Source organism: Calidris pugnax, unplaced genomic scaffold (assembly GCF_001431845.1).
Source record: "Calidris pugnax isolate Ruff unplaced genomic scaffold, ASM143184v1 scaffold25, whole genome shotgun sequence".
Taxonomy (NCBI): Eukaryota; Metazoa; Chordata; class Aves; order Charadriiformes; family Scolopacidae; genus Calidris; species Calidris pugnax.
In genome coordinates this window covers 149691-165939 of record NW_015090805.1, presented here as the reverse complement: position 1 = coordinate 165939, position 16249 = coordinate 149691, and the positions used below count along the sequence as shown (strand labels likewise).

Here is a 16249-nt window from a genome sequence, read left to right as displayed (position 1 = left end):
ACCCGTCTTTTGAACACCTCCAGGGATGGTGCCTCAACCACCTCCCTGGGCAGCCCATTCCAATGTCTGATAACCCTTTCAGTGAAAAATTTTTTCCTAATATCCAGCCTGAACCTCCCCTGGTGCAACTTGAGGCCATTTCCTCTTGTCCTGTCGCCTGTGACTTGAGAGAAGAGACCGACCCCCACCTCTCTACAGCCTCCTTTCAGGTAGTTGTAGAGAGCAATAAGGTCTCCCCTCAGCCTCCTCTTCTCCAGGCTGAATAACCCCAGCTCCCTCAGCCTCTCCTCATAAGACTTACTCTCCAGACCCCTCACCATCTTTGTTGCCCTTCTCTGGACCCGCTCCAGCACCTCAATGTCTTTTTTGTGGTAAGGAGCCCAAAACTGGACACAGTACTCAAGGTGGGGCCTCACCAGTGCCGAGTACAGGGGGACAATCACCTCTCGGGCCCTACTCGCCACGCTGTTCCTGATACAGGCCAGGATGCTGTTGGCCTTCTTGGCCACCCGGGCACACTGCTGGCTCATGTTCAGCCAACAGTCAACCAACACCCCCAGGTCCTTTTCTGCCCGGCAGCTCTCCAGCCACTCTGCCCCCAGCCTGTACTGTTGCAGGGGGTTGTTGTGACCCAAATATATGACTGATCTCTGAAGCAAACACAATAAAATACATCTCACCCTTTTTGCCAGAGGCCAAGCTCCCCACAGAAGAACTCTCTTTGGTGACCAGAGCACCACTCCCTGCAGCAGTTACCAAGCACGGCACCAAGCCTTTCCTGGCCCAGCAGAAGGATGCTTGCTGCTGAATACTGCACGGTGACTCTCCTGCCCTTCTCACTCCCAGCAGACAGGATCCCAGTGCAGACTATGTTGTCCTTGCATCCCTCTCCCTCCCTTGGCCTCGCAGGAGTGCCCCAAAAGAACACTGATAGCTTCCCTTTGGAAAACAAAACCCTGGGCTTCTGTTGTCTTCCTTCCCAGAGCTTCACATGAGTTTCACTGCTTTCCTAGTAGCACTGTACACAGAACCTCCAATTTCTGCCACGCCACATACATCTTTCTACAATTTAAATTTAATCTTCCCCCAAACATAAAGAGAATGACCAATAGTGGGTCTAAAGGTGTTGACAGCACTTTCATTCTAATTAACCGAATTCTAAATAGGAAAAGGCTATTCCTGGCTCAGGGATCACTATTGCAATTCCCTGGTTGATTAGCAGTTAAGGCCCAGTACTGTTGTACAATATCACGTGTCTAGCTCAAACTAAAGCACATTGGCTTTAGAGCGTTTCAAAAAGTAGCCTGTGCTGCACAAAGCAACTGGTATTTAAGAAATAGCACACATTAGAGTGCTCAAAAGCACCATCAGTGCCCGCTGGGGCCCTGCAGCCATGAGAACGAAAAATGTGGTACTAACAGAAGTGGGAAACCAAATGTGCCCTTCAAAGTTGTCTAAGACCAGCTTTCAAAAGTAAAATTAGAGCCTACAGCAGCAGCAAGCAGAGGAAGAGACCTGACAGGATGACCATCTCAATAGCAGGTCATGCGCTTAAACTCTATACTGCCAACTCCAGATCAATTACAATATAGCTACCTACATATACCTTTAATTATACAGACTTTAATTATGCAGACACTTTAAACAACTAGCTCCTGTAAAACTCTGCACCAGTATCTGAAGCGGACTATTAATCTGATTAAACCTCTGAATTAAGCAAACTAGGAATGCGTTAATTCAATATAGACCAGTAGGAAGTTGAAATAAATCCTCACCAAGGAGTCTATAGCATGACTAATTACCAGGCAATCAGCACTTCACATAGTCCAGAGAGCCTAATCATGCAGAAGCACTGGGACTCCTAGTACTAGACAGTAGATGTGCAACATGTTTTATCTGCTTTTTTTTTTCCCCCTCCTTAAAAGGCCTTGCTGAAACACTCGCTCTCTACAAAGCTGCAATTTGAGTTACTTATTGCTGATAAAAGCAAGTGAGCTCTCTCAAACTGCAGTGCTTAGCCTATCCGAATCCCAATGTAGAGTATTTTTACCCCAGATATTGATCTTCCATATGACAGAACCTCTCTGAGAGGTTCTTCAGAGCATGTCTGTCACAATAATGCTTTCCATTTACTTTAAATGAATTACAGCAGCTTCACTCTTGCTGCAGAGCTGAGCTCCTCATTTCTAATAGTAGATAGGGTCACCTTAGCACATTTTGTGATCACTGCACAGTGTAGCAAAGATGTTGCAATTGACCAGAAAGTTCATGCAACAAGTCTCAGAAATGGAGCTTAAGCATCTCCTTAAGGAATAAGGGAATTGATATAAGAAGCCTTAACAACTGTAAAAGGGCAATTAGAAGTTTCAAAAAGTGATTTAAAGTATCAGGGAACCTATTGTAGCACTGTTTTTTAAAGAGTATTTTAACATTTTAAACCTCTTAGTATGGTTTAGGACAAGGAGAATCCCATAAAGTGGCTTACTATATGTCAACCACTTTATGTCCAGGACAGCTGAAAGCAACGTAAGCTTCTAAATTCTCCCAACCATCTACCCTTGCCTTACCTTTGTGTTTGTAGCCTGTCGCTGCAACTGGTCCCTGCAATCTGACAGTAACCTGACAATGGTCATTCTTCCTCCTGCCACATATATAATTTTTTTAAGGTATAGTTTAGTTGGAAAGATCCCACTATTAACGTACTACCCCATTTCTTACCCTCAACCATGCTTCCTGCTGAAGTTCTGGGGTATCGTCTTCCCTATTGGGTGGTCTCAAAACAGTCAAATTTAAAGCAACATATAGACTATCATATAGTAGTTTACTTAAAAAAAATACGGTTCATGCCCATCAAACAGAATGATAGAGCTGTATTTTAAGTGTTTTCATAATAAAGTTGTACAGCTTCACCCAATGGGTTTGATTATCATCAAAACACTGCAAATGTGTTACAGGATGTTCAAGAATTTGATTACACATTCTAGTCAGAGAAACTGGCAATGCAACTCTTCCATCTATTGATCTTAATCACACAGATTAAGTGCAATTAAAAGTAATTTCAAATCATCGTAACATATACTACACTAGCTTTCCTGGACTTGGGTAAAGCTGCAGCACGTTACTTAATTCAACATGAAACGCTGTCCAGGATCTCCAAGACATGAACAATTTCAACCCCTCAAATCTGACATTCCCAATAAATGAGATAAATTAATTCAATGAGCAGATCCTTTCTAGAAGTGGAAAAAAATCTCTCCTAACAATAGGGAAAGTTAAGCACATTACAGGACAAGACCAAAAAAAAGTAGTTTCCATTCACGTTGCTGTAGTCTGGAAGAATTCCTTTTACCAGAAGAGCAAATGAGTTTCTGAAAAGTAGGTAGTTCTAAAAAAGAGATTCAAGTCAGAGATTAACCGCTTGTTTAAACTACACTCACTATTTGGTTTAGGAAAATTAATGCATACAAGGTGATGTTCCAACATTTGCTTCTGAAAGACAATTAAACTGTTACAGACTTAGGCCCACTGTCACATACGGGAGGCTGCCAGCACCTACTCTATTCAGCTGAGCTACGACTGGGTAGAAGGAGCCACACCTATGAACCCACAAAGAATAAATGCATTCAAGAACAACTGTTCTTTGTTTTATTGAATAGTTGAAGCAGGACTATAATCCAGGTATATTTAAATCAAGTGTTGGTCCACTTTTATCATCAAAAAGAATTGATTTTTTTTTTAATAATAACATCAACACAAATGGAAGGAACATGAAGCATCATAATAGGAACTTTAACTGTACGTGACGTTAGACCATGATCAGACTGGTGCTACTTCAATATTTATAGACTCTCCACTGTATAGACCAGCCACACTAGTGTTATTTACCTCCATATCATTGGAGTTCTAGGTAAACTAGATCAAAATGCCATTTGTGCCACTAGAATCGTGGTCTTGTAGAAATATTTCTATATTTAGTATTTTACTAAAGAATAATTACTATCCTCTCTGAAGTTACATATAGCCATTATAAATATTTACATCAAACATTTACAACTGGTTCATAATATACAACACAACAATTTAGCTATAATTTCTAATCTTCCAGTGTAAAAGTTTCAAACAACATGTTGCTATCATAATTTCAATTTATCTGTTTTGCACACAGTCACAGGCAGTACAGGGCATTTCAAAAACTCATGTTACATGATAAAAAAATGGAATGATATTACTTTAATAACAATTACTTTGGAGATTGCTTTTTATTTTTTAAACAAGCAAATTTCAATTTCTAAATCCCATCTGGTGCTACTACTAACATTTAAAATAGGTTTGAGAGGGAAGAAAAAAAACCTTAGAAATAAATACACCTTTTAAAAAAAATCCACAATTAATCATGTCAGAATATTTGTTTTCCATACAGTTTAAAGGAGACCTTACTCTTCATCATTTCCTTGCGCCAAAATACAGTGCAGTTCAATCCATTCTTATCTTCTGATTCGTCATCCTATAAATAATGCTGTCATACCCAGGATCCATGTTCCAGAGGTTGTAGGAGATAACTATCACAGCTAAAGCAAGACCAATCATCATCCACAGAATAATGTTGAAGATTACAGAGTAGTTATAGTTATATGGATAGGCAAGGTTATATGGATTTTCCGTTTTGCTCTGTAATAAAAAAAAAAATGTATTACTTTAAAGTTAGCTTGCATACAAAACACATTCTGAGCACATTAAAAATCTGAGAAATGTGAATAAGAAAGATACATTTTTGTCTAGACAATTCTGGTGCTAAGGCACAAAATGCAAAAGTGATTATGTGACTGGCATTAATGGAATCCAAAAGAATGGGCTGACAGAAGCCTCATGAAATTCAGTTAGGACGAATGCAAAGCCCTGCACCCGGGACAGAATAACCCCACGTGACAGCACAGGCTGGGCAGCAGCTCTGCAGAGAGGGACCTGGAGGTCCTGGTTGACAAGGTGAACAGGAGTCAGCAGCATGCCCCTGCAATCACGCAAGGCCACTGAATCCTGGACTGCATCTAGAGTGAAGGCAGCAAGTGAAGGAAAGAATTTTTCCCCACCCAGGAGGCAAGACTCACATGCCACTACCTTACTAGGGAGAAAACAGCAGAAATGCAAATTCTAAGGACACAAGGGAAAAAGTTTTCACAGTGGAAGTGGTTAAGTCTTTGGAACAAGCTGTCCAGAGAGGCTGTGAGACTTCCAGCCATGGGCTTTTCAAGAACTTGTCAGGACAAGGACCTGAGCAGCCTGATCTAACTCCTAAATTTATCCTGCTTTGAGCAGTAGGTTGGACTAGATGATCTCCAGAGGCCCTATTCAACTGAAATTACTATATGATTAAAAGAAGATCAAGACAGGTAAGCTGACATCTTCACACCCATGCTGAAATCATAGTCAGTCCTTAAAAAAAAGTTACTCTCAAGTGAAGAAGTGATGGATCACTTCTAATAAATTATATGTAGAAAAATATGCATCTACTACCTCTGAAGACTGGAGAATGGAGCGAGTCTTCCTTGTGAGGGGAGAATTAAATGCCTTTACAGCCACCACTTCTACTACTGCATTCCCACTATACAGATTAAACATCTCATCTGCAAACTGGAAAGGAAAAGTGACTTCATTTAAAACTTACACTGTAGCCAGGAATTAAGTAGAGTTTTGTTAGCAAGATGCACTAAACCATAAGATGACAGCTTCAGGAATAAGAAGCTTACAGAAAGTTGTAAAACTTTACACTGTTTTAGAATTCCACTAAGAAAGTGCCAACTTTCACCTGGTTTACAACACCTCTTCAAAACCTTGAACACTGTTCAGCAGACTGTAACTTATGACTGCTTTCTGGCTGAAACTCATTCTTTCGTTCCTTTCACAAAAGGCTCATCACCATATAGTTTCCAATTGTACATCTCTCAGTTTCAACAAAATACTTAGGTTCTCAGCCTTTCAATGGGAAATGATGAACCTGAATATTTTAATCTGATCCAAAGACCAACATGTCCATTATTTAAATATATTTGCTTAACTGCAAAGAGACCAAAGAGTATTAAAGAAAACAGTTATTTTGCTTTTAACACTTTTCCATCGAGCTTTTAAAACTCTCAAAAGTGACTGGCCTTTAAGATTTTATCTAATGATTATGTAAGACTTGATAAAGAATTACTTTCTTGAGCTTATTGATAGATGAACAGTAGTTATTTTAGGTTCTTGGAAATTTAGATTTATACAACTTTGTGGCGAGGGGAAACTAACCACTGTACCCTGGGATAAAGATATTTCCAGATTTCCGAAAGTCAGTTTTTGAGAGACATACTGACAGTTTTAAATGCAAGATATCCATTTAGGAAAAACAAACATATTGAATCATGCTGATATGCGGTTTCAATATATTCATACTCCTTTACACAGAGTATCCAACACATTGCAGAATCATGTCAACACTTCCCAGAGTGACAAATTGTAACATTCCATTTTATAACTGAACGACTACATTTTAAAAACCAAAGAACAAAAACAAGCATCAGTTAAGCCATCACTAATGAAGTGAAAATTCAAAGCAGAAGACAGTCAATAAACTAACCCCCTTGTAGTTAACACAAAGGATTATTTCCTAGTATTTCTGTGAGTTTTGTTAATTAAGTAGAAACTGTACCTTTTGTAAAGAGTCTACAAGAATCTGAGAAGCATCCTTGAACTGCTGAGAGTCTTCCCCATATCGTTTTCCAACCTCTTCCAAACCAGCCAGTTCCAGAGAATACAGGTCTGGAGAGTGATCTTTGGCTAAGTGCTTGTGCCGAGACAGCTTTGGCACATCATTGAGGGCAGAAAGAAATTCATTCATACACAGGTTACTTTAAAAATACATTTCACAAAATCAGTTTGCTGGGACTAATCCAGCCTCACTTTCCACAGTCATATTCCACATTGATTAGGAAGTGGTATTTCTTGCCAATTTAACTAGAAGACGTCCACAATTGTGTCTTTTCTTATTCTACAGAAGAAAGCAGATGATCATCACGTAGCATCTATTCCTAACATGATGTTATATACATGTAATATAGAGCTCTACTAAAAAGAAACATTATAATTATTCACATCAGAATCTTTGTTATATGACTGCCGTAAAAATAAAACTTGGAGGAAAAAAAAAAACCACATAACTACAATACTTGGCCACTACTATTCCCTCCACTGGAGCTGGCCCTTGTGAAACTAAGTAGGCTGCAACTTCTACCCTGCTGTTGCCTGTGTAAAAAAGTAGTTTAAGGAGTATCATTGTATGTTGGTTGGGTTTTGTCATAAAATCCAACCAACATAATCCAAATGATCATAAAGGAGAGTAGTGATATTCTTGCACTTCTACAGGTGTAAAGCTGCAGCACTCACATTTGCCTGCACAAAAGAACAGTCTCTGAAAGCAAGGAATTTAATCTCCAAGACAAAACCAAGTTGTTCTACCTCATTTTCTCAAAAGCCTCATTTCTCTCCACCAGCCCTTCACCTAATGGGAACCTCTGAGTTCTTCCATGACTATTTCTTTTACTTTACATAGCTGGGGGCTGCAGTTCAAAGGCAAAAAAAAAAAACCCACACCCAAAACAAAACCTAAACTACATCAACAAGGCAGTAGCTTCTTAGTAAAAAGATCCTAAGAATTAAAAGCTCACCCCTGTCTTGGGACCTTTCTATCACCGTCACTATTCATGCTACAAAAGTCACTGCAGTAGTTTCAGATAAAACGTTACGGTGATATTTTGAAGTAAAATGGCCAACAGGGCAAAGAACATGTTCTCAACAACCATTATACTTCTCAAGTAAGAAAACAAGGAAAGCCCTGGCAAATTTTTCACTAAGTACTTCTTGTGTCTTTGGGTATGGAGAAATAGCAACTCAGAATTCCCTCTGTTCTCACCAAACACAATACAAAAGAATCTACAGACGATTAAGGTTCTTATTTTCTTCTGCCAGTGACAAGGCTGATTCATTCTCAAGCTATTTGTATTTAAACCGATGCAACCAAGTGATGACACATTTGAATATATATATCACTGGTTGCCAAGTATGTTGGCTAGGGCTTCTCTACTTTTAAGGAGATCTCTGAAGTTTGTGACACAAGATGGGCAAAGTGTTTCAAATAAACCTTACCAGGCTTGCGATATCATGTAGGACTTGTAGTTCTGACAGAAAGAGCAAGTCAACCTAGGGGAAGAGGCAGAAAGAAAGAGAGCTATTTCCTGTGATGAAGCCAAAGTTAGGGAAGTCTCATTTTGTTTCAAGTCTCAGTATTTTATAACAGGTAATGTCTGTTACAGCATCAAAACGCGCTAGAAGGAAATTACTCTTTCAATAAAACTACTTAGAAAAAAAATTAAAACTTAGGTCCTAGAATTGAGTCAGAAAAAAAGTAGAGTGGGCCCTCCTGGGTAAAGCAAGGAGGAAAACCAAAACAAAACAAAAAAGCAAAAGCACAAGCTAACTAAGAATATTAGAAAAAAAAAACCCAAAACAAAACTAAAAGTTCCCACTGATTAAAGTTTTTTACCTCATTGTTTCTGCTGAGGGAGTTGAGAGGAAGGGAGCTGAGAATGGAGTTGTCCTGAAATAAGCGGTTTCGCAGTTGGCGCAGTGTGACAGAAAGATCTTCAAATACAGAGTTTGCCTTGCCCACCATGTACACTCTCTGCAGGAACAGCCATGGGTTAATAACAACAGAGGTTCACTTCTAGTTTTTTTCAGACACACATTAGTAATCAATCACACTTGCAATCTCTCTCCAATGCAAAAATATTTCATATCATTAATTAGGTTTGCTCCAGCCACATAAGTGGACAGAGGTTTACTCTTCAGAACATCTGGAACCAGCAGTGAAGCAATACTCACTTCCTCACTGGGGGCCAGCTGCAAGACCACAGGAGTTTCCTCCGAGAACAAAGTATGAATAGCATTCGCAACACTGTCAAGACTGAAAGGCACAGCCTGCAAGACAAAATCGAGTTAGATTTTTGGGTAAAACAGTGCCTAATGATATAAAAGGAGATAATTTGCTTAACTACAGAAGTCTGGAAAAAATAGGACAACTTCTTTTTGAGCAAATAGTACAAATATTTCCCAAGTGATAACAACAAATAATCTGAGCCAATATGCAAAACAAATCAACCGTATATCTATGAACAGACAATTTATTTGTATATATGGTGGAAACAATCTGTTTTTTAAGAACTCCAAGTGGCCACGATTGTGTAATTAAGAGGCTTCCTTAAGCTAAGAGTATAGCCTTGTTTATCAGTAAAGCAAGACCAACAAATATAGAAGCAATACAAAAGGGGAAACCAATCTCAGTGCTAGAACCACAGAAAACCAATGAATGAAAACACACCAGTAGAAAGATCAACTGCTGAAACACCAGAGAAGAGAGCCATATAAAAAAATTGCTTAGAATAAAATAAATTCTAGCACTGTGTAGTTCCATTACTGGCAAACTAATAAAATGTTAGTTTTTCTACACACTTATTTCTGGGTTTCATCTAAAAAGAAGCAGAATGGCACATTTCTATTCCGTAGTTAAAGAGCATAAAAATATTTTTTTCTAATAAATGTTAGTAAGCCTGTAAGCTAGGATAACTTGGACACAGCAGTCCTGAACATCGACTCATTGATGATCATTTGAAACTATTCTTGAATATCAGAGAACCAGTACTTTGACAGCATACATTCAGGCAGCTCATCTGAAGACACAGCAGCAGTTAACAGAACCAATTAAAGTTTAGGAATATTAATTTCTATTAATGGGAAATAAAGAAAATACGTACTATGTACACATCAGAACTTTATCAAAGTTACAAGCACAAATGTGACTGAAAACTTCTTCAAGTATATTTAAGGTTTCTGAAAATTAGCAATGCCTACACACTCGAGTGCAGACAATCCTAAATCGGTTTTGGTCCAGATTCCATTTCAGCAAAGCCAACACGTAACTGTGCCTGAACTAGGGAGCTGTGCTTGAAAGGTGATGTGAAAGTAGAACTGTGTTAAGCTGAATTTGACCAGAGTTCAATGAAAAGCCATGTAACGTTCCAATTAAATGCTGATATTTTAAAACAGATTAAAAGCCTGCCTAATAGCTGCAAAAGTCATTTCATCACCTCATCCTGGGATGTGCAACAGGGTGTCAATATTAAACAAAACACTATTTAACACTGTCACTGATGATTCCACGGTGTGACTGAAATAATAAAATGATAAATAACAATTCTTAACAGGAGCACAGCAGTCTCACAGAACCAAAAAGCATGGTGAACTAGTGCAAAACAAAGTTTTCCAACACAGGCAGAAGGAGAATTAACTAACTAGAAATAACCTGAAAAACAACTCATTTGAAAAGGGTTTGCGGGTTCAGGCTCAACAGCTGAGCTGTTGACAACAGCTCAACATGAAGAACTGGTCCAATACTGCAGCAAAATGGATTAAAGCAGACAATGTATTTATAAAGGAGGACTAGACAGTGTATAGTTACCAACATTTTGTACGTTGCTGTGTTCCTGTTAAAATGCGTGTAGACAAAATCATATGACATGAGAAGAGGGAACAGGCATAAATTTAACAATAGGAAACTATCTGAACACAGCTTTTAGTAAGGGAGGTCAAATACTGCCACAGGTTGCTCAGAGAGGTTGTACAGTCTATTTCTGTGGAGATATTCAAAACCCAACTGGACACAGTTCTAGACAGCCTGCTCTAGCTGGCCCTGCTTATTCAGGGAATTGGACTAGATGGTTTCATGGGGTCCTTTCCAACCTAAATGATTCTCTCATGATGTGACAAGTATGAGAAAAGCATCTCAGCAAAGACAGACAGTGGCAGGTAAATATAATGTTGTTGGTTGGTGGGGTTTTTTTGATACAGTATAATCAAATTGTGTCTCAAAGTGCTATATTTCAGATTCAAGTACTTGAGGAAAACTGCTTAGAGGGTGATACAGTACATCAAAGAATCATCATCATATAAAATGCTATCACACTCACTCAGCAGAAGCAAAAAAAAAAAGTAAAAGTTAGTGTTTCTGACTGTGAATCAACATGTTAACATGGGAAGCAGTGGATTCTCTGCCTGGGTGATCTTAAAGGCCTCTCCCCTTGTACAGGAGTCTGACTGGATTATTTACCTATACAGCCTGATCCATCATTCTAGGGGAATATGTGAACCTCAAGCAAAGTAAAAAATAAGTGAACATGGGCTACAGTAGAGGGTCATGTACTTCTCTTTAGATCACCAGTCACAGAAATCACACACCAGTTCCAAATATGGATACTCACATTCTCAATAGGGTAGGAAACCCCTTTCACAGGCAACGCCAGCTTGTCTACTCCTTTCACTGTTACCAGCACAGTAGCTCGTGGTCTGTGAAACAGATCACCCACTGCAAGCCCAGGCCAGGAAAGGTCCTATTACAAAACAGTAAAAAAGCCTGTATTTCACAGGGAGAAAGAGAGAAGCGCTCCTCTACCATTACAGCAAAATAACTTGCTGTCCTATTATCTCTGTTTGATTTCTTATTCAAAATTTCACGGCAAAGTAAGTTAATACTAGAATGTTTTCACATTGAATAATGCAGTCTCAAGTTAATAATGAAGAAACTGTTAGTTTAAAAGCTCCAAGTAACTTCATAGCAAAGTCTACACTGAGAAAGCATTATACGTGTTGGATATATCAAGACTTATTTCCCATAATTAAATTTGAAATATTAAAGTCTGTATTTAACAAGTGAAAGCTGAATTTAAAAATAAAATAAAAACCCAACCCCCAAACAACCCCCCCTCCCTTTCACAAAACACCACAGAAACAGATTTAGGCACATTAAAATACCTAATATTTTTGATATTTTCAGCACCAGAAAGAAACAGGGGCATGGGTAGGGTGGAGGAAGAGAGGGGGGAGTGTCACTCATACCAACAGTCTACTAATCTAAAACTTCAAACTTTGCATAGAAACACAAAAAGTTACTTAGTAGCTTACTACAGTTATGTATCAGTAGAGCTCAGTGAAAGCTACCTGACTAGTTTATTCAGCACAAAATACAAATTCATCTATTTGGAATGAATTCAAACAGATTTCTCAATTTGTGTAAAAGACATAACTGCTTATTTAAGTTTTATGAAACCATTTTATTTGGATTTTAGAATTAAATGCCATTGACATTATGATCTGTATCACCTCAAAGAAACAAAAGAAAAACCTTTTAAAGCATCAACACTCCTTGATCAAGCAAACAAAAGAAAAACCTTTTAAAGCATCAACAGGGATAAAAAAGGGGCTTCTGTATTATCTTGTCTTAACAAGGGAGGACTACTGAATGATCGTTTCTGAGAACCCCCAATGTAATGAAGTAAGAATTTTAAATTGTCTACTGTACACATACTGCACTGTCAGTTTTAAGTTCCTAGACTACAGCCCTGATGTAAACTGCGAAATGAGTGTTTGGGCCCTGCAGTATTCACCTCACCAGGGCTGGAAGCTGCCTACATGGTGATCTCTGCCTTGGTGACAATGTTGATAACTTTCAGTTTCAGGGCTTAACTGAATAAAGTAATTTAAACACTTCCTTCCCTGTCTGCTTCTAGGATTTGAAATAGCACTAAGAGATAACTATTTTTAAAGGATGCTATGGACCCATCACAGCAAATGAATCCCAAACTTTGGCAAAGGCACAGAGTGAATACTGAAACATTTTTTTCCATGATAACCACATTATACTTCCAGGTGACCAGTATGCCAAAAGTCTAGCATTCAAAATGGGCCCAAAAATCCCTGTTTCACTGGGTGTCTTTACATGCAGTGTCCACAATACCATCTGATGTATTGCTTTTTCCTTGATAAAATAATCAAAATATACTTCTTAGCAGTACTACTTATTAGAATTTCTGTTACTAGTTTAGTGATGAAACAACATGATTAATTGACAGCAAGATGCTTTCAGACAAATTCCAAAACACAAGCTAAACGGACCTGCATTCAAACCAAAGCTATCAGACCTCTTGGTTAAGTGCAGTATGGAAGAAACGGGAGTTGGTATCCCTCATCAGCATCGTAAGAATATGCCAGCTTGTAGCTTTAAGTATCTGACCACACACAGACACTGCTAGAGACACTTGGCCATTAAGCTTTCATGAACTGCTTCAACAGCCACTCATCCCTGCTAAAGCCCAGCAAAAAATTCAGTATACATGATGGAATCAATCAAAGGGGTTCCTACTCTTGTGCCCCACTTTAAACATCACTAAAGCTATGTTCAAAAACCTAATTTGGGAAACACTACCACAAATTAGGTTTTCAAGTCTTTGGATTACTTCCTAACTATTCAGTTTATTTGTTCTTATTAACTATGCTCAGCAGACAAGCTTGCTGACCTGACAAAATGCCTGCCTAACCAAGCCATTTCTTACAATCTTCAGAGTAACCAAGAGCAGAGCCCTACAGATATAGCTCATAGGCAAGAAATGACAGTGGTTCCTACAGATCCTCCGTATGTGACTACAGATGGCGGGGATATACCATGTAGTTGGGTCTCAGGAACTGAAGAATATCACAGTAAAGACTCCATGGGCTGGCTTGCTTCCTTCTCTAGCTGATGATTCAAATTAGCCAGCTAGCACAGCCTTTTGCTGCTCATATGACTGATATAGCCCTATGCTTGGAAACCACATTCTGACAAGTCATGCATTCCTCAAGACAAACAGAATGATATTTTATATATTCCAGCACATGACAGGAAGATTTGCATGTTAAGTGAGCAGGTCTGTAGTTTCAGAGGCAGTTTAAAATCAAGACCCAAAACATACTTCTTCAACAGAAAAGCCCATGGATAACGCAGCTACATCTGGGATCCGCTCGCCAGGAATGGGCCAACTTCCATCTCGAAAAACAACTGATTGAGGTGATCGTAAGACGCTAAATTCATCACCGCATACACCTAAAAACAAACAAAAAAAAGTTGTCAGAGTTTTCCCTATCTTCCTCTTACATCACAGAAAAAGAGCGTACTAGAGCTTTGTAAGATTCCTTATTCCTCCCTCTCACACCTATCAATTTATGTAACACAACTAATGAGAAACAATCATTTTAATGCTCTGGAATACAATATAAGGTTTCTATACAGCAATGACTACGGATGGACAAATCCAAATTAACAAAAGCAGGACAATTATTCAAGCAACAGTACAATCTCCTGCTGCATACTCACTAGCAGGATGTGAGCAGCGTTCCAGTTCAGACCTGGGAAAGCTCTCAGTAGAGCCAGGCAAGCTCCAAAATCCTGTTAGCTCACAAGCAGCTCTGCACCAACATGGTTCTGTTTGCTTCCAGAACTGCTTGGCATGACACCACTTTTCATGCAGGCAACAGCCCGAGCCACTGAACCCAGAGCCAGGAGGATCAGCAGAGCTGGTGCTGGCTTAAACAGAGCACTGCCAGGAACAATCTGGCTTCTGCAGAACAGCTCCGGTGTCTCTGCCCTGCCTTCTCAACCACGTGACATTGGGAGATGTTTTTCTTCCTCAGATGCCGTATCAGACCTAAGCTGACAGTGTGAAGCCACAGTCTGTAATACTTCTCATCTTGAGTTTTCACTTATTTGCCATTCCCCCTTGCCTCTCTTCCTCGTTACCTTGAATAGTAAAGTTGACTAAAAGCATTATTTCTAACCTGTATTATGACAACGGTAATTTATTGTGTAATAAAGTCAGAGAGCACTCCATGAAATAAAAATAGGAAGCTAGATTGAAATAAGCTCATCTCTTAAGTCACTTAAGCATAACTGCAATACTGCGTGCACAAACAATTACCTAAATAAATTTGAATATGTATTTGCTGAATATAAGCAGTAATATGCACAATGCAAAACTTCAGATAAACCCACCCCAATGTACAATCTGTGTATGTTTCTACAAGAAAATTAATCTGATACAAGACTCCAGAAAATTAAGTAGGAGAACAATAAATATTCACAGGCCATCTGAGTTAAGGTTCTAATTATACAATCAGTCTGACTACATACTCCAAAATTACATGAATAAGACAATCCTCTAAAAAAAACAACAAAAAAAGTATTTACTCATATGATCATTGAAAATTAGTTATCAATTTAAGCAGCTATATAAAATAGTTTTCCAGGGCATCTGCAAATCTCAAGGCTATTTACAAAAACAATGCAATAGTAAACTGATGTGTTGGGCAGTTATAATCTTCCCTAACATTAATTTAACCAATCTGACCTTGAAGATGCTTTTTTAAAGCCTGAATCGTGATCATGCATACAAATGTTGACAGTAAACCTGAGCTATATTATGGTAAACATACTAAGGGAACAAAGTACTGAGACGCAGGTCAGGGAAGGGTGGCAAAAGGAAGGAAACGGGCCAAACCAACAGATGCATATGGAGATTCAAGAGTTTTTTCTTTTAAATTGGCATGTGTTCATTGGATAGCCTGCTATCAACCTCAAGCATATCAACACACATTCGGAAGAATGGAAATGTTTCCAGACCAGTTTGCTTAGAAAGGAATTTATAAAGTTGCTGCAAATGTTTTTGCTCAATCCATAGGATTTCACACGTTCCTTTAATTTTCCACAAGGCTTACAAGGCAGCCACACATGTTATTTATAACAAGTTGGCTTACTTGGGGCATGGTTGCTCAGGTGAATTAGAAAATTAGAGCGATATCCTTTTTTCCTAAATTTGCCTCGCAAGTTCTCAATAAGCAAAAACTGAATTTGAAGTTGGAAACATGCGGTAACCGCTGGACCACGGTACCGCACTGGGCCACAGATTCAGTGAAGTCCAGAGAGTCAATTCCCAAGATGTAATTCATCCTGCATACGGCTGCCCACCCACCTACAGAATAAACCTTAATCCCACTTCTACGTTTACCAAGTGGTATCTCGGGAGAGCTTCGGCTCTCAAAAGCTTTGGCGGGCCTACATCAAAGAACCGAGGTAAGGCTGACTGAAAACGACTTAGGGGGCCTGGCCGCCTGACGGTGCGGAGCGGGGGCCTGGCGGACAACGGCTGACAGAAAACCCCCAGCCATGGCAAAATGCGCACCGGGTAACAAAACGATGTGTATCTACACAACACCAACACCACCCCCCGCCAGGCTCGGCCTCCCCCGCAATCGCACGCGCGCCCCTCTCCAACCGTCGCGGCCGGGCCTGCTGAGGCGCCCAACG

The 16249-nt window shown here is 39.3% G+C and overlaps 1 protein-coding gene across 1 annotated transcript; it reads right to left on the bottom strand.

Annotated features, from left to right (window-relative positions):
• Positions 1-3618: 3618 nt before the first annotated feature.
• Positions 3619-13981, bottom strand: ATP6AP2 (ATPase, H+ transporting, lysosomal accessory protein 2). The gene is given in 11 exon segments (XM_014938242.1): positions 3619-4668; positions 5512-5628; positions 6680-6743; positions 6745-6811; positions 6814-6829; positions 8173-8226; positions 8570-8707; positions 8908-9003; positions 11340-11468; positions 13863-13921; positions 13924-13981. Coding segments are annotated over 11 exon segments (993 nt in total). The 3' UTR covers positions 3619-4473.
• Positions 13982-16249: the final 2268 nt, after the last annotated feature.